The following is a 26,032-nucleotide window of genomic DNA, read 5'->3' on the forward strand; positions in this document are numbered from 1 at the left end:
ATCATTCCAAATTTCGTTTGTTAAACGTCATCGTGCTCACATGGCATGCTCGTTCATTTGTATCAGAGAACGTATAATATAGAGAAGGTCCAATTGCGGACAAGCGTGTGAATTGTCAAAACCTATCAAGATTCTATAAGCGTGTTTCACCACGGCCGGTTCGGAAGGAGAAATATTAACAGTGCCTTTTAACAGAACTGAGTATTAATTGAAAATTATGCTCAGAAGTTTACATTTTTTTAAAGCGGAATGTTAGCTATTTGGCTTATGTGTTGATACATTTATATACAATCATATGAGCTGATATGATTCTTATATATGAATGCATCCACAATTGAAAATGACTTATGCGTTTTCAGAGCCATATTTGTAGTAAAAACCAAATTAAGCTGCATACGTGTATATAATGTTATACAATAATTAACTTTCATAGATATTTTTATTTATTTTTATAAAAATATTTTTATACTAAATACATTTCCTATATTACTAAAATAAACAACAAATTTCATAACTTAAACTTGCATATACATATGTATGTATATCTATATACATATAAGCATTTACGTTTGTACATATGTATGCAGATATGTCTTCAAAAATTCGAATTGTCTCATTATCACTTATCAGTGAAGGGCATGTCACATGTGCACGCATTGCTCTGTATGCATATACATACATATGTTTGCATGTCACTGAACAAACACATAAACTTACATTTGCATATGCGTGCACGTAAGTTTGTCAACCACCACAAAAAATCAAAAGCATTGTTCTACAAAAACAACAAGCGCCTCAAACGCATAAGCAGCATCACAAGTCAATATGGCAGCCAATCGACGCTGCCAAATATTGTCGTAAACACAACAAAAACATTTTCATTCATGAACGCAGGCGCACATTCATTTGGCAAAGTTGCTTCATTCATAAAAGCAGAGCCATACACATCTCCCCGCGCATGCCATGCCAACAAACGCCTTTTCGCGACGATGACAAAAATCATAAATTGAAGATTTTTCTAATGTTCCCTGCAAAAGGAAAAGTTGCAACGCCGCAAAATCTAAAAAAGGATAAAAATGGCAACATAGCCCTTGAGTCGATTTAAAATATTTTTCAGCAAAAATTCTGTGGCTCACAAAAATTTATGTCGATATGTTTGCATGCCCATACTTATTCATACATATTTACGACAAGCCGATTTTCTACCAACAACGCAATGTTGCGTCGCTTTGGCATCGCGCAGGCGGCCATCAATTTTTCGACACATCGAGCTTCACAGGGCCGTTTCATGTTATCCCGCCGTAATAATAATTGCGCTTAATATGCGTTGACAAATATTGAAGTATTAATGATGTATCTACACAATTAAATACATTTTAATATTCTACCAATATATTAAGACACATTTTAAATAATTACTTTTGATCTTTGTAAGAAACAAGGCATAAAAATTAACGTCATAGTATGTTGGGCATCTGGGCCTTTTTGCCTGCGTACGCTCCACAATCATTACAACTCTATGATATGAAAACAAAAAATCATAATCTTCGGCCATTGGTTGACCGTGGCAACGAAGATTTTATATAAAGCCATGAGTGCACATATTTACATATATATATTGAATGTTGACAAATTGACATATCTACACAATCAGAATGATTCTTTGACATTTGTTTACATGCACACATGATTACAAATGCGCAGATATTCATGATTTTGAGATATTATAGAAATTATTCATGAAAAAAAGTAATTAAATATACATATACATATATGGGCATTTATGTTACATTTACATATTATATGTAATATTTTTAGTTTATTAAATATTTCAAAGATTTTATAGAATAAATCATTATTTAAGTCAATTATTACATAAGTACGCATGTACTTTAATATCAAATATAAACAAAATATCCATAAATTACATATATACATACTATATGCAAAGTCGTTCGCGCATTGTATATAAGCGAATCTTTAAGCGTACATTTATTAACATTGAAATTAACACAATTTTTCTCATTTAAACAAGAAAACGCTCAAATCTGTTATTTTTGAGCCCTCTAATGTTAAACTGTGGTGAAACACGCTTATAGCTACATGTGGTGAAACACGCTTATAGAAACGAGTACCCCTTCGAAAAGCGGACCAGTGTGACAATCGGCACACCATGAACCTTCTCTATATTTAACGTTCTCTGTTTGTATCTGTGTTTTGTTTTGCTTTCTGCCCCGACGCCCTGACTTCTATGCATAATTTATTCTTAACCTCCAGCACTAACTGTTTCATTTAAATTAGTATTTTTTTTTGGTATCGTTTGTTGTTGTCGTCGTCTCTGAGCAGCGCTAAAAAATGTTGTCCAAAATTTTTATATTTCAATTTTTGTTTTTTCGAAGAAGCCACTTAAGTGGCAAAAAAACATCTTCAAATATTTAAAAAATTAAAAGCTCGTAGCTGAAGAGCAGAAAGAAACAAATTAAAAATTTAAAGAATAAAATAGAAAAAAGCTTGTACCAGTCAGCGCCAAGCGCCTTTCGCATAAACTCTGTGCTATTAATTCTATTTTTGATTAATGGAATGAAAAAAATTGTTTACCGTGGAATTTTTTTTAGTTTTGTTTTCGTATTTCAAATTGTCTGAAGCCGTTTTTGGAGAAGAAATACACTTTAATTTAGAGGATGCGGTGGAGTGGCTTGTAAAGTAGTTCAATAATAGAGACACCGTAAAATTTATTGTAAATTAAAAAAAAATATTAACTTTCTTAAAACATTTTTCATTCTTAGTAAGATTTAATATTTTTAGCTTTAATTTCAATTTTTTTTAATGATTTTTAAAATTTTTGAAATATTTTAATATTTATTTTTTTTGTAATTATTATTATTGTTTTTTATGTTTTTTTTTTATTATTATTTTTTATGTCTTCTGGTATTGTTATTATTACGTTTTTCTCTCGTTTTTGTTTTTTTATTTTTTTCTGAACAAGATATCAACAAACTTAAGACTCGTAGAACAACAAATGCTCCTCATCATTGAAGTGACACTCAATTAATGTTATTGTACGTCACAATTTGCAAAAACAAAAGTGGTTAAAAAATATTTGACGTTAGAGAAACATTCAAGTATAGAATTAGTAACAATAACTGCTGTGACAAGTTTAACCCGGATCTTCTTTCTTGTTTTTCTCACAAAACATTCTATTTTATCTATTTAATTTCTATTTATTTTATTTGCTGTTACTTGGCGCTATTTTAATTAGGAAATTCGAATGAACGATTTAAAATACCTAAAAACCAAATGTAGTTTAATATAGTATTAACATAAAGAGGAGAAAATATAACTTAATTCCTTTCAGAACTTTAGGGTTCTACTAATCCTCATGTCAACTAGATAAGAATATACTAAAAACTGAGACATAATTTAAGATCCTCGTAATACAAATCTAAGTATATGATAGGAAACCGACATATTTCGAAAATATTTTTGTTCCAAAAAACTGTCTATATCACTTCTTATACGCTTGGCAGGCTTAACCACCAAGTTTTTCTAAATCTAAAATGTAGTATTCAAACAGAGTTCTTCTTCTTCTTCTTGATATAGCCGAGTCCACAACAGCGCGCCACGCATCTCTCATTTTGGCAGTTTGGCGCTAATTGATAATACCAAGTGAAGACAGGTCCTTCTCCACCTGGTCCTTCCACTGGAGTGGAGGCCTCCCTCTTCCTCAGCTTCCATCACTTTCGTTCATTCGAACAACATGATCCAGAGCGTAGCCGCTGTCTTCTTATTCGCTGGTTCGCTGTCGTCGAACAACACATACAGCTCATCATTCCATCTTCTGCGGTATTTGCCGTTGCCAATGTTTAAGGGACCATAAATCTTCCGCAAAACCTTTCTCTCGAAAACTAGTGACGTCTCATCGGATGTTGACACCGTCCACGCTTTTGAACCATCAAGTAGGAAGGGAATGATGAGGGACTTGTAGAGTTTAGTTTTTATTCGTCGAGAGAGTTATATCGTCGAAATAGCAGGCCTTGACGTGCAAAAAAACCGTTTAAATTCCGGTAACGTAGAACCAGCTGTTGGGAGAATTGCATGGTACTAATCATATCAATGCATGCCCAGCAAACCCAACGTATCTAACACCCCAATGTCCCTATGTTTCCCTATGGTCCGATTGTTTCGAAACAGCTCGTTTGCTGGGCCTCCCGTCAGATGATCTTGATGACAACTAAGTTTAGGCTCATCGTTTCGCAAGGAATTTTTTAGGGATAATATAATCGTTACAACAATAGCTTGCCGTTAGTCCAATGCTGGAAGGTGGGATGTTCTGTCGATTTTACATAGATTTTACGTAGATTTTATTGAACATCTTCGAGCGAGTTAAATCCTTTTTTGAATACCTTAAAAAACACATAAATGAGGTTATAACTTATAGATCCAAATAGTTTACAGTTAGATCGCCACAAAATCATTATTTGATCGAATAAAATGGGTGTCAATTGTGATAAAGTATAACCGGCTTTTTCTGTGAGCGGATATAAGTTGTGACCTCTACGGGAAAGCGCAACTTGACAGTAGATTTCTCGCTCAAATTCTAAATTATTCTTGAACACTCTTTACTGCCCTATCATAGGCCTAATGCATCTCTGTAGCCAACAACGAATCACCTGTTGATCCCTGAACCTAAGTACTTCTTCTTCTCTCACCTCTGTGCCTTCTACTCTTGCCTCGGTTCTGAAAAAAGTCCCTTTCTTCAGTGAGTAGGAGGTTTAATAAATATTTAATTAATCACAAGCCTAAATTAATCAACTCACTGATCGCTGGAAACATGACAGGACAAATGAGGAACTCACATGATCAAGCAGTTTATAATTCATTAGACAACGTGACTTGGCATAAACTGAGAGATTCACAAAAATTGCCGGCAATAATACGGAGAATTTAGACGAACAGAACAACTATAGTATAAATGATATTTAAGCTACTGAAAAATCTGAAGTTTCTACAAATGTATTGTAGTTACTTGAATAGTTGAATTATTCAAACAAAAATAAATTAAAACTAAAATTCGCTTAAGTCTATGTATTTGTTAATTAAGCGCAGTTTGTACTACATACATATATAATTCAAATGTTAATTATTGCTCTCGAGCACCTTTAACATCGTTGCGAGCATTTAGAATTTCTAATTTGCAGACAACAACCGAAGCTAGCGAGTAATCAAATCAGTACTTAGTAGGTACTTAAAATATTTAAATATATTTCGAAGATATACAGACACACGTATAAACATACATATACATATATAATATATGTAGATGTGTAATATTATAGTAGCAATGCTTTTGAGAGTGCGTTTTTCCCTCTACTCGTATGTTGATATTGAAACTTCTAGTAATCAACAATTAAGTATTTTAGTTAGTGCTGTGATATGATCGTGACGGGAAGTGTTGTGAAATAAGAACTTAGTGCTTATGTTGAATGAAAATATTATATATGTATACTATACGAAAAAACCGCTATTGATTATAGTTTGCATAGAGTGAAAGTGACCTCGCAAGTACTAGTTACCCTCAAGGATTTCGCATGTTCATTGTACAGTTCATCAGTCTTTCAGCATAAGTGAAAGTGATATGTGTAAGTCGAGTTTACTAAATCGTAATAGTATTTATTTGAAGTGGTGTTTGTAAGTGTAAGTTTAATTTTGTGCTAGTTAAAGAATCTTCTAGATGGTGTGAAAAACTCTTCGAAATAAAAGTACATCTTTTTGAATGAAAATATCGATTTTTTTCTTCAAATTAGTCTTCATCTAGATTAATGCATTTGTTGTTTCATTTATAATAATAATGGTTTCGTTAACGATTCGATAGTGCGAAGCTTGGAAGCCTTCAAAGCTTGACTTGTTTCCAGGGTGAAAACTTTCTACATCGGACAATATTTTAAGTTGTAGAAAGAGAAACTGGTCGTTGGAAGCCAAATCTCGTGAATACGGTGCGTAGGGGACTAGTTCATAGATTAATCCCTTAAATATACCCGTCGTAGCACAAGTTAAAAGAGACAGAGTGTTGTCTTGGTGACCAAAGTCTGTGCATTTGAAAAAGTTCGGAAATAATATGACCTCTGCGTTCCTTTGAGATGTTAGTGATGTTAAATAACTCACATAATTTTCATAGTACGGTCTTCATAACAATTTAACGAATTTTCGCGATTTCTGGGGTTATTGCCTCTTGTGGTCTTCTAAAATGTCGACGTGATTTGGCAATTACCTAATTGAATTTGTTACGACTTATAAAGGTGCCTTTGCATTGACGGCATTTTTTCTCCTCAGGAAAGAATATTCTATGAAAGCACGATATCAACCTTGGTGACTTTGAGATCAATAACTTCAGAACGTTTCGATGAAATGCCTTGAAACTTTAAGAGTATTCTAGTAAAGCTTAGTTCCTCCAGACAAGGACATAGATCTTTTCTTTTTGGCGCGATCTCTCGATGAGGTCAAAGACCTATCATTATACATATATCAGTAAGGTTCTTCCTTGTACATAAGCTTTTAGAATCCCTGTTTTATGTATTATCAGATAAATTTTATAAAAATATCTTCAGATCATCGAGTAAAGACCTATCATTATACATATATCAGTAAGGTTCTTCCTTGTACATAAGCTTTTAGAATCCCTGTTTTATGTATTATCAGATAAATTTTATAAAAATATCTTGAGATCATCGATATTCGTATCTAAATACTGAGGAATTCTCCAATACGAAAAATAAGGCGATAAGATCTTCTTCCAACTTAAAAAATATATTAAGGAATTAAGTTCTTAATTTAGATTTTTATTTACATTTTCAAAACTGTGCCGTTTTCATATAAGATCATACATTTTTTCAAAACAAACTCTTCAAATAATTCGTATTTAATTACGCGTACTAATCAAGTGGCGTGATTTTTGATAAGACTGTGAGCTGATTCAGACGACACTCTCACATCACAGCCTCCACCCACAAATTTTCAATTAAAAAAAACGACAGACTTTCAGACATAAATTTTACTTTGCTGCTGCGGTAGACACATTGCTTAATCAATATTGTCTGCGTAAATCAGCTGTAATTGTTCAAAAAATTTTATTTGTAAATTTATTAATATTTATAAATAAACCTTTTATGTTTAATTAAGCGACTGATTTGGAGAAAATCTTTATTGAGTTGTAACAAAGGAGCTCCTTTTGACAATTGAATTCTTTTCGAGATTTACTGTATTTTTTTTATAAAATTTATATCAATTTGCTTTGCGTTCTTTGTAATTTGTCGGCAGCAAACGTGACTAATGCCAAAATAAGCGACTTCCAAGCGATTTGAGATTCACACGAGTGATTTATTGGCGCACACGTGACAGTCTCTACAGTATATAAATCGCATTTACAATATGAATGTGTTTTTATATGATATATTTTTTATTAAATTAAATTGTCAAGAATTTTTTGTGCTACTATATATGTTTTTGCTGTTGTTTTTTTTTTTGGTTGTGTACTTGACATCTTAAGTTGAAAGTGAAAAAACTTAAAGCAGCAGCTGCCAACAACGTCACTGTGAGCGACACCGAAACGGATACGGATACCGCTATACACCACACAGTGTCACTACTGTGACAGCCATTACCGCACACATATACGTACATGGTGTTGGACCTCATCAATCTTGCCGTTATGAGCTTTGACTGCATCGTCATTGCGCTGTCATCCTGCTGTGTGCGATTTTATAGCGCTACTGTTTCGGCTTGTCGACCACTTGAGGCGCAAAATTTCCACTAATTACACTGCCATTACTTGCGCTTGTTTCTTGGTATGTGTCACCACCCGCTGGTACGAGTAAGAAAAAACGCGGAACCGTTGCAACACTCCAATGTGCCACTTCAAAATTGGCAGTTAAGTTGTGCTTCAAATTGGCGCTGCGCCGACTCTGTAGTGTTTTGTGCCTTGCGGCGACTTGTGCCACCTGCGTTCAAGCTGTCGCACTTCAAACCCCCCGCCGCACACCTCCACTCAAAATGCGGCTACTCGTTTATTTGTTTATACATTTCGCTTATAATTAAGACAAAACGCCGTTGGGCATTTACAAATCGCTCCATAACAACGCTTAAGTACATATTTATTTGGCAAACAACATATATTTAATCGCATAATAAATATGGCCTTAAACAATTACTCAATCGTTTGTTATACATACGAAGCGCGCATGAAATAAATTCGTTTCATCTTTATTTACGGTTATCTCATTTGGCTCATTTGGCTGATTAATGGTCTACATGTAAATATTTTTGTTAACTCTCGAGTATGTTTAGCAACTTAAGCTGCGGGAAATATTTAGAACAATTGAGGTAAAAAAAAAAAATAAAAAAAAAAATTATAATCAAATGTTTTAAAAATATTATGTTTAATAATTTGTTATGACTGTTCGCTTGAAGTAAAGAATTCATTGTTGTTTACCACTTATTTAAATACTTTAGGTGAGGTAAAGGAAATTGAATTTAATTAATAATCTTTTCAACGAATTTATTTGAAAACGATAAAGTATGTATGGAAAGCATCACTGTTGCCTTACGATGGGTGTTCAAAAAATAACGGGAATTTTGGTTTTAAAAAAACATTCGATATCGTTACTTATGCTAGCGCTTCTTCCAATTTCTTTGAGATAGCCTTTGGCTCTTTCGGCGATTTTTCGTATGTTTGTAAAACGAGGACCATTTAAGAACCTCGTTATTTTTAAAAATAGTAAAAAGTCAGACGGAGTCCTGACTGGCGAATATGGAGGCATCAGTGTTGTTTTTGGCTAAGAATTCACGAACAAGCAACGAATTCCCATTATTTTTTGAACACACCGTGTAATTATTATTTTTAAACAGCCAAAAACAGTTCTCAAATATTTTTCACATGATTTTCGAAATTTTAAAATATTTTTTTTCATTTAAAATACATACTTGTTAAGAATTCAGTGGTTATCAGGCAATATTCAAGCATTGTAAGTTCTTAATAATTGGTTTAAAGTTATTAAAAAATTTTATTTAATTTAAACTTAAGTTAAATATATTTTTTTATAATTTAATTTTTTAAGGGACACACCTAGTGTAATGGCGTAAAAAAAGCTGATTTTTGGGAATTTTTATTAAAAAAATACTTTATCAATTATTTCAAAATTTTAAGAATATATTTATACATGTTTCAAGATATACAGTGAAATTTTTGAAAAAAAAAATTAAATATTTTTTAAGTTATAGTCGATCTCCAACGGCGCGAAAAAAAAGAACCTTCACTGCTGCTGTGATTCCGGCCATCTCCGTGGATGAAATCTAAAAAAAAAAATTCTCCTTAAACTAGATAATATTGTCTGTACAATGACCTACGATAAAAAATATAAGTCAAAAATTGACAATATGGCGGCTTTTTAAAATTTTAGTCGAATTTTAACCAAAATTTTGGTCGTTTTTGGCCAGCCAAAATTCGATTTTTTGATCAGATCAAAAATCGATAGCTCATTGTACGAAGAACTATATAAAGAACATGTAAAGAAAACTCGATAGTGATCGGATCATTTGTTTTTGAGTAATCACTGCAGCAAATTCGGAAAATGATGTTTCGAGAAAAACGCGTTTAAAGATAAAATGATCGTATTCACTGTTACCGAGCGGCTGCTCTTTAAATTGCTATAACTCAAAAACTATTTGAGATATCGATTTGAAATTTTAATATGTTATTTTTAAAGGTGTAATCTACCGAAATATGAACCAAATAAAAAATTGATTTTTTTGAAATTTCACACTAGGTGTGCCCATTAATTTGTTTTTTATATTTTCAATTTAATTTTTTTTATATATAGTATTTTTATTTTATTATTTTTTTTTTTATTTTTTACTTAATTTATTTTTTGTTTTTTTTTTATTGTTTGTATTTTTAACTATTTTTTTTTGTTTATTTTTAAACATGTTTTAGAATTTTATTATGATTCAAAAATCAAATAATAATAACTAAAATAATAATCAATTTAATTTAAATTTTTCTTACTTATCATTTATTTTTTTACTTTATAAAAACTGATTTGTATAAGATTATTAAAAATAAATATTGAATTGTGGCAGATGATATAAAAAACATTACAAAAAAAATTGCCTTTACGCTTTACTCCCCGACGGGGAATTGAACCCCGGTCTCCCGCGTGACAGGCGGGGATACTGACCACTATACTATCGAGGATTTGTTTCAACGCGGATTTAAAGAATAATAACTTTAGAATATAATGTAGAAAATAATTTTGAAAGTCGTTAAATTTTGTCGGCTACTTTTTATAATTCTTTCTATTATTCCTTACATAAAGTGTGCTATATATCTGAAATACTTTTGTACATATGTAGATATATGCATACGAGGGAGGTCTGATAAGTCTTTAGTATGCTAAAGAAAGGCGAAAGTCAACTTTTTTTCTATAATTCGACATAGTAAAGCACTGTAATAATATGGCACTTGACACATGTGATCTTTTCAGAAGTGACTACCTTAGCTACTTGAAACGGCGGTTTGCCAATACGAGATTGTGGACTTTTGTCAACTTATCCTCTATGTTAGCTGTTTTCAACTACTTTACATATTTTTACAGCTACCTTATATGTAAATATAATAAATATAAAAGATGTATGTATGTATATACATATATATATATCATACATCAATCAATCAATCATACAGTTGGTTGACCAGTGCCTCGGTCAGTCGCATGCATAACTAACGTGACGAACAAACCAAAGGTATGAAAGTGCAACGGTTAACGCTATTTGCTTAACAGTACCAAATATTTAAAAACACAGCACAAGTGTACTTTGAAGCATGCCTGCACCTTTCTAGCATCTACAATGCAAGCAATAGCACCCTTCTGCTTCTTGACCTCTCCTCCTGTACATAGTACACCGGTTGCAACTACGATTCCTCGGTGCACCGACTGAATTAATTTGCGACATTTGTTGTTGTTGCAGTAGTTTAAACGCACATATATTTTACGTTTATTGTCGCCAATCGAGTGAATTGTAAATATTTATGCATTGCATACACTTAATATTTTCCACACCTTTGCGAGTGAGCGAACGTTGGGTGGCACTTCACTCAGATATTTAAATAAATTTATTTGTGTATTTGTAGTTGTTCAAAGTGCGTTTCGCATCGCTAATGCGCCAAGTCATACGGTAAAGTGCAAATACAAACTACAAAACGGCACTACTTCAGTTGACGACCGACCGAATGCGCTGTAACAAATAAATGAATAGTTAATCAAAGTAAATAAAGCATAAAATAAACGAAAATAAAACACAGTCAATCGTTCAATAATGTCGCCTCAGCGAAAACCCGCTTACGCTGTGGGTGTAATGTCATCAAATGTGACACGATGCGTGCGCGCATGCGCCGCTGCCGCGAAACAAGTTATTAATTTCATTGAATTTTTCATTAGTAATCGCAAAAATATTTTTTATTACATATGCATCATGTGTTTTTTAGTGTATTTTTTATTGCTTTTGGCAGAATTTTTGTTTACTTGTTTTTAGTATATTCGATATTTTATGGCATCTTCCATGCTGACGTTTTTGTAATTCGTTTTCGTAGACCGGAAGAATTTATGTAAATTCTGCGAAAAACGAGTATGTATACATTGGAATTTATTGTGTGACCTTATCGCGTCTATATTACTTTATTTTACCTTAGCTGGGGTGACTATGGTAAATATTTGCATATTAAATAGCTATTAAAAGTCGGTCAGTAGTTTGGAGAATTAAAATAGAATGAAACTAATAATTTTAAGAAGAAAACAATTTATCATTGAAAAAACCTTATTTAAAAAAAAATTTATATATTTTCATATCCCTAATGTTATTAATATTCATAAAGCGAATTCTATAAATCTAGATAAGCTTCAAAAATATATCAAACTTTGATTAAAACTACTCATTTTCATTTAAAATATAATAAAAAAATTGTTTATCCTACTCCCCGACGGGGAATTGAACCCCGGTCTCCCGCGTGACAGGCGGGGATACTGACCACTATACTATCGAGGATGTTATATTTACCGTTATAAAAATTTCTAATGAGTTTTTGAAATTTATTAAAACGATATTTTATGGAACTGTGTGGAATTAATTGAATTCAAATCAAATAAAAACGTGATATACCAAAAAATGTGTCAGATATTTAGATCAAATCCTCTAACTTCGGTTAAAATCTACAATAATATAGTTTTTATACTAAATTTGAATTAATTGCAGGACATACATTTGTCCTATTGTTATTCTTCATTTCAAAAGCTTACAAATATAGAAATTTAAATTTGTTGTCAATTATATTTTATTATGTTTTGTGCAATTTTGTAAAATATTAAAAATTATGAAACTATTCTAAAGAATAAACGTTTGAAATTGTGCTACCCTAGTACAATTCCCCAGTTGCCCGGCTAGCTCAGTCGGTAGAGCATGAGACTCTTAATCTCAGGGTCGTGGGTTCGAGCCCCACGTTGGGCGCAGATCAACTTTTTGCTACCACAAATATCAAACAGTTCCTAAAAGTATTTACACTTGAAAAAATTGGTTGTTATAACTATGTATATATAACCCTCTGTGACTGATGTGGTAGTCTAGCAGACACCAACAGACAAAAAGAGTATTTTGTACCGTTATTTTCCATACATCTACTCTCTCGTTCTCTGTACCTTCTTATTGTGTACTCATGTCTATGTTACTATGTTGCTACATAAATTATAACATGAAATATTTTTTGTTTGTTAAGTCATTAGAATTGTTAGAACTATATCACGTCAGTTACAGAGGAATAAACATAAATTGAACAATTAAAAAATTAAATGCTCAAAAATTATATACATACAGTGGAACTTCTCTAACTCGAATCACCATAATCCACAAAAAAACTTCGAGTTAGAGAGACTTCGAGTTATAGAATTTTCAAAAAAATATAATTTTTCAAAAAGCAGTAAAATATAGATTTTATATAAAATCTAAATAAAGATTATAAAATCATATTCTTTGTTTGCCCCCATAGGATATAGAAAGACTCTTTTAAAATTGTTCCCTGATAGTAAAATTATAATTATTGCCAATTCAAGTGTTCAAGTTAAGGAGATCTTCGACTTATAGAAGGTTCGAGTTATGGAAGTTCAACTATATATTTATGTATATTATTAATTTTAATAATAATTTATCATTCCCGTCCTGCTTTATGGTGCAGAAGCTTGGACGATGTCAACATCAGATGAGACGACACTAGGAGTTTTCGAGAGGAAAATTTTGAGCAAGATTTATGGTCATCAGAACATTGGCAACGGCGAATACCGCAGACGATGGAACGATGAGCTGTACGAGTTATACGACGACATTGACATAGTTCAGCGAATAAAAAGACAGCGGCTACGCTGGCTAGGTCATGTTGTACGAATGGATGAAAACACTCCAGCTATGAAAGTGTTCGATGCACTACCCGCCGGAGGAAGCCGAGGAAGGGGAAGGCCTCCACTCCATTGGAGGGACCAGGTGGAGAGCGACCTGGTTACACTTGGAATCTCCAACTGGCGCCGAACTGCGAAGGAAAGAGAAGAGTGGCGCGCTCTCATCGATTCGGCTATAACCGGCTAAACGGTTGAACGCCAATAACATACATACATTAATTTTATAAATTATTGTTGTAATATAAAATACATATATTGCAGAGATTTTAATTACATAATTTATCCGAATATTTTTTTGTTCAAAATTTTTTAAAAATATTTGCGTCTATTGCGAATACTTCGAATTTAAAATTCCATTACAGTGAGCCTATATCTCGATTGCCCGGCTAGCTCAGTCGGTAGAGCATGAGACTCTTAATCTCAGGGTCGTGGGTTCGAGCCCCACGTTGGGCGCAAGCTTTTTGAACGACTACTGGACTATATAAACATTCTGAAAGGGGGTATTGAGTAAAATTTCCAGAAAATACACTTAAAAAAATAACTTTAAGTTCAAAAATAGCTGAACTCGTATATTTGCTGCCGTAAGATTTGAGTTTCTAGTTGTAATGTGAAACTGTTCTTTAAAAGGATCAATCGATCATTCTCAAGACCCTGAACTGTTGAAAATTGTTGGGGAGTTTACCCTCAATATATATTTGAGAACTTACGTCTTCAGTATTTAATAATAGAAAAAAATATATATTTTTCAAAAAATTAAAATTGATTTTTTGAGCATGATTCCTCCTGCTTGAGCTTATGTCTTTCGTTGGGGAAGGAGTTAAATTTATGTGCCCGGCTAGCTCAGTCGGTAGAGCATGAGACTCTTAATCTCAGGGTCGTGGATTCGAGCCCCACGTTGGGCGTAGACTATTATTTTTAGGTACTTCTCGTAATAATTTCATTCAGTTCATATAAAAACTAAAAATTTTTTGTTGCAAAAATGTCAATATTAATTGTCTTCATAATCCAGAGCCAGTCTGAAACTTCGTAAGCGCTGATGTTTTTACTTGGCCCGGAAATTATATCTTGTGAGACTTTAAAATATATTGATTTTGGACAAAGTTCTGCCTAAAGATGATCAGATTGTTTATTCTCATAGAGTTCACCTTAAATATTATGAGTTACTGCCTTCAATCTAACAAAATATCGCTTGAGATTGGGAACGATCTTTCGAAAAAGATCTTTCTTTGAAAATATTTTTTTTTTCATTCATTTTTCTTTGGTCCCTCCTCCCCTCCGTTGACTTTTTATCTTTTCATTTGCATTTTTGAATCGAGAGATCTTGAAAAATGTGTTTCTCACCCTTAGTATCTTCTTCTCTCCCCTCCTTTACCGTTTTGCAAGCGCTTATATCTAACATTTTCGCTTTTTTTAATGCAGCCAATTAGTCCAACCTACTTACGGTGCACGACTTGAGCGCTTAAACCATGTGCGACACCAACTCAATCAAAATAATTTCAGCTGTTCGCTGCTACCCACAACCGCCTACACACTCCCCCGAAACACGCTTCATTTCTGTAGGCAGTTAGTAGCTGAGTTGTTGCGTCTTTATAGTAACGCGACTCTCAGCGGCGCACAGCATCCGCTTGAGCAACGCAATATTTATTTGTTTACTGCTCGATTGACTTTTTTTGTTATTTTTTATTTAACTACATACTATTTTTTTTAAATATAAATTTTATAATTTTTTTTTCGCCAACGCTTGCCTCGCTCAGCAAGCTGTTTTCTTAAGTAGTTTACAACAATATTATTTAACGCTGCTTTATACACTCCCGCTTGGTCACAAGAGCGGCGTCGTCTTCGTTGTGCTCATCGTTTTATGCTTCCTACCAGCTGACTCCAGCTGAGTCTCCGCTGCCACTATTTGACTGGCTGACAGCTTTATTGTCAGTTATTGTTGTATGTTTGGAGCAGAAGAAGAAGAAGAAGAAAATAAAAACAAAAGAGATGCCGAAAAATAAAAAAATCGTCTTACCAATTGTTGGTAACACAGCACATTGTTTGGAGCAGCGTTCGGCTGGGCTTCAGTATTTTCTTAACCTTCGTGCGGGCAACAGCAATTGAGCGACAACGGCATAAATAAAGAAAGAAAAATACGGCTAATAATAAGCAGCAACAACAAGCAAGCAAAGCCAATCAAAAGGCAATCAAAAAGGCAAACGCTTGTAGACGCAACGCACAGTAGCCGCAAACGTACGAGCGCGCAAGCAACAGGCGAGACAGCCCAACTCAACTAACTCTACTACCTACGACCAACCATATATGAAGCAATAAAGCTAACAAAAAGTGTAAAAAAACCAAAAAAAAATATTGCTAAATAAATATAAAAGCTGCTAGTTCGGCGCTCGCACCAATTGTTTGTGCGATTTTACTATATACAAATATACACACGCGTATAAACTATACAATTTAATACGCTTTACTAATAAAAATCGTTTTCTTTGCCGTGCCTTTGAACTTTTCATGCGCTTTTTATCATCAAGTGTTAAGTGCTGAAACTAAGCTAAATTTACATTAAAAAAAAAAATATTTCTCGGAAAAAAGTGCGATAAAATCCTTTGAAATATGTTTCCGATACATCGGCGCCATCAAGAATTATTGCTGGATGCGGTGCCACTGAAACGCACCGCCATCGATTTGAAGGAATTTAATAGCGACATGATTGTGGATAACGGCTTTCATGCGTACAATGGTGAAACGGTGCTGGAACAGCTGTCGCTGCGAGACAAAATCACGGCGGATTGCAGAACATTAAGGTTAAACAAGGCACACTTGCTTAAATTGCTAGTGATTTGAGAGGAAAATTTAATTTAAAAAATATTTATGAGAAAAATTATATAAATATTTAATGCCTATACGAGTTGTGTTCAAAAAATAATGGGAATTTTAAAATTTCACTAGTTTGGGGTATACAAATTTTTAAACTTTTTTAAATGATTTTGGCGAGTACATTAATTAAACACATAACAATTTGTTCTTTTTTCTTAAAAAAAACTCGAAAATTCCCGTTATTTTTTGAACACACATATTATGTATAGCAGTTTGTCTAGAAATATTCTTAAAATTCCGCTCGCTCTATAAAAAGTAGCAAAATGCACGTTTTCTTTTCGTTGATTTCAGTGCCAGGCGCCAGTCGCGTTAAACAATTTTAAGGTGATCAACTAAAAATCTGGTTTCGTTACGCGTTGTGTTGATTTATATTAAATACATATATGAATATACAGTTGTTTGAGTGTATGTGTTGGCGTACAAAACGTTGTCTCAACACTTTTGGCGGCGTCGAGCAGGAATTATGCCAATAAGTGGTGGAAAAATATATATTGTTGTGGTACACGCATTGCTGACATTCCTTTGGTATTGCAGCTTAAAGGAATTCCTGTGACCTAAAATTTAGTAAAGGTCTGTAGACTGTAAAGGATACGCGCTATTAAAGAATTAAGAAAAATGTAGATTTGTTGAGAAGACAAAAATGTCGTTACTTAAAGACATTAAAGAAAGACCTCAGTTACATATCAGCCTCTACATACGATTCCGCAGCTTAAATTGCTCTCCAAAAAACTTGTCAGTTGAATTTCTACAACTATTAAGAGGCGCTTCTGTGTTCCATCCATGTCTACTAACACCAAAAGTCATTCGAGTAGCGTTACTTATATGCTCTAAGGACGGTACGAATCGAGTTCTGTGAGGTTTAACACCTACAAATTGAGAGTTTCTTCAAATTTGAAATCTAATTTTGCAAACAGATCTTTGAACAGATCGAAAAAGAATATTACATACTGAAATTTAATTAATTTTATGTTTTTAATGGTCTACTGAACTCCAAGTGACATCTGTGGACGAAAAAAAAATGTTTACTCCCTGAATGTTTCTTTAAAAGTTACATTCATTTAGATCATTGAACTTATTTGGAATAAAATATGAAAATATTGTGGAGCTTGTCAGTTTCATTCATAAACGCATAAAATATGAATAAAAAAATGCAATCAAATCAATCGAATAAAATTCATAAAATAGTAAAATATTCATTTTCGAAGCTGAGAGTGTTGAACAACATCTTGCGAGGAGTCTATAGAGTTTCAGAGGATCTTAAACGTTGTGTTCTGTTATTTTTAATAGGTAGTTTTTTAAAATCTTAACAATGATCTGATCTGCATAGATATTGGAATAAAAATCAAGCTAAAGCACTGTCAATAATTTCAATATTTTTTTTCGATATTTACTGTGTCTTTCCAGGTTGTTTTTGAGGTTATGCAGCTGAATTGAAAATGTGTAACCTTTATCGGTTTTTGATAGGAAAGGAATATTTACATTTGTTTATTCGTTAAAAATATACAATTTTGAGGTCAGGAAGTCCAGTTTTTTTTGACAATGAAACGATTTTATATTGTTTTTATTTCTGTAAATAATTTTAATTTTTATGTCTTTTTATTTATTTTAGTATCATATTTCAAAATAATTAATTTTATTTGTATTTTATTCTCTACTTACAGGCGCACCCGAAGTTTGAATGCTCCATCGCCATTCCAACAATTTGGACCATGTGGACGAATAATGAAAAATCAAGCAATGGTTATGTAAGTAACTATAAAATATGTTATTTTTAGTGAGAAATAATAATTAATATAATTATATATGAAATCAAAAATAATTAAATGATTAAAAAATTAATTACAAAAATATTAATTAAGAATATACAAAAAAAAAAAATAAAAAATAAATAAATAAATAAAAATTAAAAAATATAATAATATTATATAATATTAAGAACATTGTAAGGCAGTACCAAAAACAATAAAACTATAAAAAAAATATTTGAAGAAAAAAAGAACGAATTTGTTCTATACAAAAAATTCAAACATATATTTTCTAAATTACAAATATATTATAACTTTTATTAAATAAAAAATTAAATTAAAATAAAAAAAAAATATAATTATATATACTTAAAACAAAGAAAAAAATTAAAAATTTTGATTTAAAAAAAATAATTTTAAAATATAAAAAAAAATATGAAAGATCTTATTTCTGTTACACTTTTTTTGTAAGAAAAATAATTTATTTAAAATATATATTGGACTAAACAATATATATATATACTTAAAAAAATTTAAATTTTTAAAATTAAGTTATATTAAAAAATTAAAATTAAAATTATTTTTTTTTTTAAATTAATTTATATATATTTTTTTTAAATAATTTAATTTAATCGATAATTTATATATTGAACTAAACAACAGACTTCTTAATTATATATACTTAAAAAAATTAAGTTTTTTAAAATTAAGTTATATTAAAAAAATTTAAAATGAAAGCAAATTTTTTTTATTAATTTTATTTTTTATTTTTTTAATCGATAATTCATATTATTTAAAAAAATTTAATTGCATTTATTATTGAATATAATTAATTTATATTTATAATTTAATTTTATTATTAAAAATAATTATTTAAAAAATTAAAAAAATATATTATATATATTTCTATCGAAAAATCATTTCTTTTAATTTTACTCACAAATCTTCTTCTCCACCCATTTACTGCAGGCAAATTCAGGATCCCGCCAGTCAACGCTTGACCTGGTACAAGCCACCGCTCACCGTGCTCGTCATAAAGAAAGTGCGTGACTCAACGGTGCTGGCACCCTTCGTACAGCTGGTCGAATGGCTGGTGCAGGAGAAGCACATGGTCGTTTGGGTCGAGTCGGCAGTGCTCGATGACCCGCTACTAACAGAAGATAAGAAATTCAAGAATATCAAAGAGAAATTAGTAACATTCAAGTGAGTAAAAGCAAATCTTTAACTTTCAAAATATTAAATTAGAATTTTATTTTTAATTTTATATTTAATCTTAATCACTAATTTTTACCTTCCACGCACAACAGAGATGGCCGTGATGATCTAACCGATCGCATTGATTTCATTGTCTGCCTGGGTGGCGACGGCACACTACTCTACGCTTCGCTGCTCTTCCAGCAATCGGTGCCACCGGTGATGGCATTCCATTTGGGTTCGCTTGGTTTCCTCACACCATTCGAATTCGAGAACTTCCAAGAGCAAGTGACCAACGTGCTGGAAGGTCATGCTGCGCTTACATTGCGCAGTCGCTTGCGTTGTGTCATTTACCGCAAGAGCGATCGCCGCAAGGAATCGGAGTGCGATAATCCAATAACAAAGAATTCGTACAACAACTACCAAATGGATGGCAGTGATGGCACAAATAAGAGTGCCAGCCGTGGTTCAACGAACATTTTGGTGCTCAACGAAGTCGTCATCGATCGTGGACCCTCACCGTACCTGAGCAACATCGATCTCTTTCTGGATGGCAAATACATAACGTCGGTGCAGGGTGATGGCTTGATTGTGTCCACACCGACGGGTAGTACCGCGTACGCCGTGGCAGCTGGCGCCTCAATGATACATCCCTCCGTGCCGGCGATAATGGTGACACCCATTTGTCCGCATTCGCTGAGTTTTCGACCGATTGTGGTGCCCGCAGGCGTGGAGTTGAAGGTGAATTTGAACTCATTTTAAGTAAAGTAACCGTTATTAATATCATTTGTACACACACATAGATCTCCATCTCACCGGATAGCCGCAACACCTCATGGGTTTCCTTTGATGGTCGCAATCGTCAGGAACTGTTGCATGGCGACTGCCTGCGTGTCACGACCTCCATCTATCCGGTACCCAGCATATGCGCACAAGATCAAATTTCCGACTGGTTCGACTCGCTGGCGGAGTGTCTGCACTGGAATGTGCGCAAGAAGCAGAAATGTCTCGATGAGCTGTGCGATCTGACCGCCTCCGGTTCGGAAGACACCCTGGACGATTTGGATCGTGTCAACGACACGATATTGGATAGTGGCACGTGTTTGCAGTGATTGCCGTGGGTGGTATTCAATTTTTCCGACGATGAATTAAATATTGGGGGAGTGTAAGGGAAAAAATAATGAAATTTGGCGTTGCACAAATGTGTGTGGCACAACGGTGTTGTTGTTGTTGATGAAGCTTTGGCGCATTATGGCGTAATGAATGAAAGCGGAATGTTAATGAGTTGGAACGGCATGTTGGAAGTGTTGGAAAGCGCGCACATTTTATTTTTTAATTTGTGCTTTTGCTTTAGCGACATTTTTTTTTACTGGCGTGTATGAAAGCGTCGTTGGTTCGAAATGTTAATAATGAAAATTGTATGAAATTATGAACAAATCTGTTGCAGAAACTTAGTATAGCATAATTTTGTTAAATGATTTATGAAATACAAAAAAAAAATGCAATAAATGACAAGTTAAATGTGATGTGAAAATGAAGCAAATAAAATGTGGGAAGTGTTTAATGAAGGCACTTACTAAAATAATTCTTCTAAATATGTTTATTGTAATTAGCATTAAATTGGCAACGAAATTGCTTAGACACACAAGCAAACAAACATACAGATATATATATAGCAGCTTAATGCAGTTAAATGCACTTAGTGGAGTGCTACTATCTCCGTTTATAAACCTTGTTTTTGCGATAGCTTACTATGAGTAGTTATTAAAACATTTTTCTACACAAAACACACATTTAAAGCACTTGCAATGCCAACAAAAATAGCTCAAATTGTCTTTTGTTATTATTTATTTGTATTCATGTATTACAACAATTATTAGCAATATGCAGCAATTATTGGCGCTTTATTAGCAAGCAAACATGCATACATACATATATATATTTAGTTATAATTCCGCACTATTGTGTCACATGCACACGCCTAAATACATTTAACGGTATATTTGTAATATAGCTTTAAGGTGTGTTTAATAAATAAAATAGGCAATCAGTTTGAAATTTAAGCAAATTATAAATTAGATTTTTAGGCGTCAATGCAAATGCATTTGTTATAAGCAATGTTTTCAAATTAGGTACTAAATAATATAAATATGCTTTAAAAATCATACTTTATTTAAAAATATATAATGTTTTGAATAAGACTAAAAAGCTTAAAGGCAATATCTATTATTGAGCTAATTAAAAAATAACTATTATTATTTCTGTTTAAAATTGTAAAATATTAGGGATGAAATTTATTTTAGATTTTTTGATTAAAACATAAACGCAATTTAATTATTATTTTTTATATTCTTTATTTTTTATTAATTTGTTAAAATTGTTATGCTTAGATATTTTAATATTATTAAAAAAGTTTTTATTTCAATTTTTAGTTTTTATTATCACTTTTTTTCATTTCTTAATATCTTTCTTATTTAAAATTATATTTAGCAAGTACAGTTTTTGGTTTTATTTAATGTTCTTTTCATTTTATTGTTTTAATTTTCCTTTCTTTTCATTAATTTAATTATTTTTTTTAAACTTCACATTTTTGTAATTCAATATTTTTTTTTTATTTTTTTTAATTCCATCCATTTTTATTTCATATTTTTATAATTTCTTACAATTTATATTTTTTTATCTGTACGCTGGCTGTTATAATATTATCATTTTATATTTAAAATTTGAATTTTATTTTATTTTTCTTAATTAATATTCTTATATACTCGCCGTATGAATAAATTTTGTTTTATAAATATGCAGTTGAACTTCCTCAACTTAAATCACCGTAATCCACAATAAAACTTCGTGATAGGGAGACTTCAAGTTATGGAAGATAATTTGTATGAAATCTGATTTCTATTGCCAATTTAAGTGTGCGACTTATAGAGAACTTTGAGTTATGGAAGTTCAACTGCAATTACAAATGTTATTTCATTTCAATATTTAATATTAAAATTAATTTTTTGTTTTTAACATTTTTATTATCACTTTTGCTTATTTAAAAAAAAAATTGTTTTTAAATTTTAATTGTTTTTTAATTTTATTTATTTCTAAAAATTGTATAATATCATTTCAATAGTTAATTAATTAATTAAAATTTAATTTTTTTTTTAATTACAGTGGAACTTCTCTAACTCGAAGCACCATAATCCACAAAAAGACTTCTGCCTTGATAGTAAAATTTTAAATTTTTTATTATGTCCTGACCAAAAAGTTCGATTTATGGAAGGAAATTTGTATGAAATTTGACTTCTATTGCCTCTTCAAGAGTTCGAGTTGTGGAGAACTGCGAGTTATAGAAATTCGAGTTATGGAGAACTGCGAGTTATAGAAATTCGAGTTATGAAAGGTCCACTGTATTATTATTTTTTTTTTTATTTGGTTGTACGTTTGGTAATAATTTTTCTATTCAAAAGTTGTATTTAAAAAAAAGTTTGGGTTTACATTCTTTTCATTTTGTTTATTTATTTTATCATTTTCTTTTCATTTATTTTTAATTTTAATTTTTTTTTATTTTTTTATGGTTTTATATATTTTTACATCATCAGATATCTGCTTTTAATTAATATATTATAATTTTTATATTTAAAAATTGAAATTAATTTGATTTTCTGCTAATATTTTTTTATTCCTGTTACAAATACATATGTACATATATAATATTTTGTATATTTTTACTATTTTTTATGTTTTTAGTTTTTCTTTTTTTTTTTAATAAATTTATATTTTTTATTGTTATTATTTTATTATAGTCTTTATGTTTAAAATTTGAAATTATTTTTTTCTCAATTAATATTATAATATTTTTTTATTATATAAATATTTTTTATTTTGTTTATACATATATTTTTTATTATTTATTTCTATTTTTTTTTTATTTTTTATTTTTTAAACGTAAACATTTTTTTATTTATGTATGCTGGCTTTTAATTCTTATATTATCATGTTTATACTTTAAATTCGATTTTTTTGCTATTAATATTTTTTTATTGTTCAACATATATGTCCGATTGTTTATAATATTTTTTTTTTGTTGAAAGTTAATATTATATTAGGTCTACAACTTTGCTTCCGGCGGTTTTTTTTTTTGCAAATTTAAGGCTTTTTTCATTTAGGACAGCCTCATCGTACGTATCCGAAAGCATTCGATAAGCCTCAGTCGCACTTTTCTTAGAATTAAAAAAAGAAAAGCAAAATTTTCCGCAAACGTCGAGAATTTGGCTCAAAAAGTGACATTTTCAGTTGAGAATAAGTTTGGGATGCAAACAGATCTCTACAAAATTTTGTAGGGTTTATGTTGACACAAATGTTCAAGATCGATATAAAGAAATCGATTTAATCGACGAGTGCTTGACCCTAGAGACATCTATTGGAAAACGGCGGAAGCAAAGTTGTAGACCTAATAATTTAAAAACTTTATTTTTTTATATTATTTATTTTTATAAAATTTAATAAAAAAAATTATTGATTTAAATTTTATATTTAATTTCCGCGATAATACTCTGAGCTGTCAACATATTTTTATTTATATTTATTTTGTTGTAAATTAATGTATATTTTTATTTCTTATGTAGTTGGCATACATTTTTAATTTTTTGTTATTATGTCTTAAATTTTTTGTTTTTGTTTTGTAATTATGTCTTAAATATTTTTTATTTTTACAAATTCATTTACACACACACATTTGTTAAATTCTATTTTTTTATGTTTTTCGTTTTTATAAATTCTTTTCTTATTGAAATTAATAAATTATTTTAACTTTTAATTTAGTGTTTAAATTTTTATTTTTTTTTTATAATATATATTTCTCTATTTTAATTTTTTTTTCTATTTTTTATTATTTCTTATTTTTATTTATATTTCAATTGTTTGATTTCAGTTATTGATTTTCTATTAAATCCAAAACCTAATAATTTCGTCCCTATTCAATTTAATTGCAAAAATTTTATGTGCAAAAAAATCTATCATAACCTCAAAATTATTTTTTTCATCACACTTATTAAATTTTAAAACACTTTTGCAAAATGAAAACTTTTGAAATGAAAAGCCAAGCAATGTCGTCTGTAAATGCAAAAAGTCTACAGATCTTAGCTTTAATAACATATATACATATATTTAAATATGTATAAGAAGCATAAGGATATAAATCTTAAAAAAGCATATATATAATTATGTGCGTATGTTCTAAATCCATATTGTAGTAGAGATCACGCATACATACATACATTTGCACATTTGAGTATGTGTGTTTGTTGTAATGTTACTTTAACGTACCTTTTTTATTATAAATAATAAAAATATTACGAAAATTAAATAAACAAACATACAAATATATTTTACAGAGTTGGTGGGCACACATACATACATACGAGTATATAATTGTATATAGATTTAGTATTAAACTGACATTTCACTGGTTTATCAAATGTTTTATAATTAATGCAACATAGCAACAAAAGCACTTGAAATTAGTAAGAAACTTTTACTAAATTGTTAAAGCATAGAAAGAAGTAAATATCAAATAATTTAATTTGTAATTTATATTTAAGCCACTTTAATTTACTGAACATTCGCTCTATATGCTACACAAATTTTCCTTTCTGAATATTTTTTTTTTGTGCTTTTCCACATTATTTTTGCTTAAATATTTTCTGTGTAGCGTTCTTGTGCTGAGACCCATGTGGGCTATGTATGTTTGTAGTATGCACTCTAATGCTGTCCGATGTGCACTTAATTACTTCTTTAATTAAACTAAATAATGCAACTATTTTTACATGCTTTTAATAAAGAAGATGAAAAAAATGCGCTTTTTTGAATATCGGAAAACTTGATATTTTTCGTGTGCAAATTTACCAAATTTGCAAACCTTGAAAAAAATTAATAAAATAGCTGCAAATATAATATAATAATTATGGTAAGTGGAATTAATATTATTAGTAATTATTGATTAAAATTTTTTTTTTTATAAAAAAAAAAAAATTAAAAAAGTAAAATGTAAAAAAAAAAATTGTAAAACCAATCGTAATTCGAACCTTGTTCCTCCTACACCAAACACATATTATATGCCTGTAAGTATGGCATTGTGACAATAACAATTTCCCTGGCATTAGATTTTCCCTGCGGGGAAAACTCGGAGTGCAGTGGACAACACTGCATTATTATGCACTTTTGCAGTCACGCAGTACTAATTCCCAAAAGTTACCTGTGTAATTGAAAGCGACTGTGGTGCAAGGTGTAAGCCTGTGGCTTCATATTCGGAGGATCACAGGTTCGAATCGAGCATGGATTGCACATGGAAATAAAAATAATTAAATGCAGTAATTAAGAGGAATTCGTGGGAAAATCTGGACTTCAGCGAAAAACAACAAAAGTAGTGAAGGATAATTAATATACATATAAATGCGGCAAACAATAAACATAAAGACAAACATGTGGTTGTGGTGGGAAATATGGTTGGACAAGTGAAAATGATGGATCATAGAAAGCCGCGGGCAAAGAAAGGTAAGGTGGAGTAGGTAGGTAATGTGCAAATGGTAAAGTAAAGGTAATATAATATATAGAGGAGAATGAAAATATGCAAATGTGGAAAAGTAAAGAGAAACAACATTTCGAAAGGGGTGAGTAGTAGAGGTGAGTGGACAAAAAAAAAACAAAGTCCAAGGAAAAAACAAAGTAAAAAAACAACACTTCAAA

General features: G+C 31.0%; 1 protein-coding gene and 5 non-coding genes across 17 annotated transcripts in view; 4 read left to right on the top strand and 2 right to left on the bottom strand.

Moving 5' to 3' along the window:
- The window catches only part of Nadk_1 (NAD kinase), a 50,037-nt gene extending 29,107 nt beyond the window's left edge, over nt 1-20,930 (top strand). For 10 of the 12 annotated variants that reach the window (XM_029039058.2, XM_011181106.3, XM_054234087.1 and 7 more), the window contains 4 exons: nt 18,020-18,103; nt 19,073-19,306; nt 19,411-20,038; nt 20,101-20,930. In XM_029039058.2, the coding sequence (XP_028894891.2) occupies nt 18,020-18,103; nt 19,073-19,306; nt 19,411-20,038; nt 20,101-20,409 (1,255 nt within the window). In that variant the 3' untranslated portion in view covers nt 20,410-20,930. Of the gene's footprint in view, nt 1-5,314; nt 5,640-15,833; nt 16,286-18,019; nt 18,104-19,072; nt 19,307-19,410; nt 20,039-20,100 lie in introns of those variants that run through there. The other 2 variants (XM_029039059.2, XM_011181107.3) reach the window with 2 other exon arrangements.
- Nucleotides 10,175-10,246, bottom strand: Trnad-guc (transfer RNA aspartic acid (anticodon GUC)). Its single transcript has one exon. It is a non-coding gene; the product is annotated as a tRNA-Asp (tRNA).
- On the bottom strand, nt 12,022-12,093 carry Trnad-guc (transfer RNA aspartic acid (anticodon GUC)). Its single transcript has one exon. It is a non-coding gene; the product is annotated as a tRNA-Asp (tRNA).
- Trnak-cuu (transfer RNA lysine (anticodon CUU)) lies at nt 12,480-12,552 on the top strand. Its single transcript has one exon. It is a non-coding gene; the product is annotated as a tRNA-Lys (tRNA).
- Nucleotides 13,871-13,943, top strand: Trnak-cuu (transfer RNA lysine (anticodon CUU)). Its single transcript has one exon. It is a non-coding gene; the product is annotated as a tRNA-Lys (tRNA).
- Nucleotides 14,320-14,392, top strand: Trnak-cuu (transfer RNA lysine (anticodon CUU)). The gene has a single exon. It is a non-coding gene; the product is annotated as a tRNA-Lys (tRNA).
- Nucleotides 20,931-26,032: the final 5,102 nt, after the last annotated feature.

The sequence above is a fragment of the Zeugodacus cucurbitae genome, chromosome 6, assembly GCF_028554725.1.
Source record: "Zeugodacus cucurbitae isolate PBARC_wt_2022May chromosome 6, idZeuCucr1.2, whole genome shotgun sequence".
NCBI classification, from domain to species: domain Eukaryota; kingdom Metazoa; phylum Arthropoda; class Insecta; order Diptera; family Tephritidae; genus Zeugodacus; species Zeugodacus cucurbitae.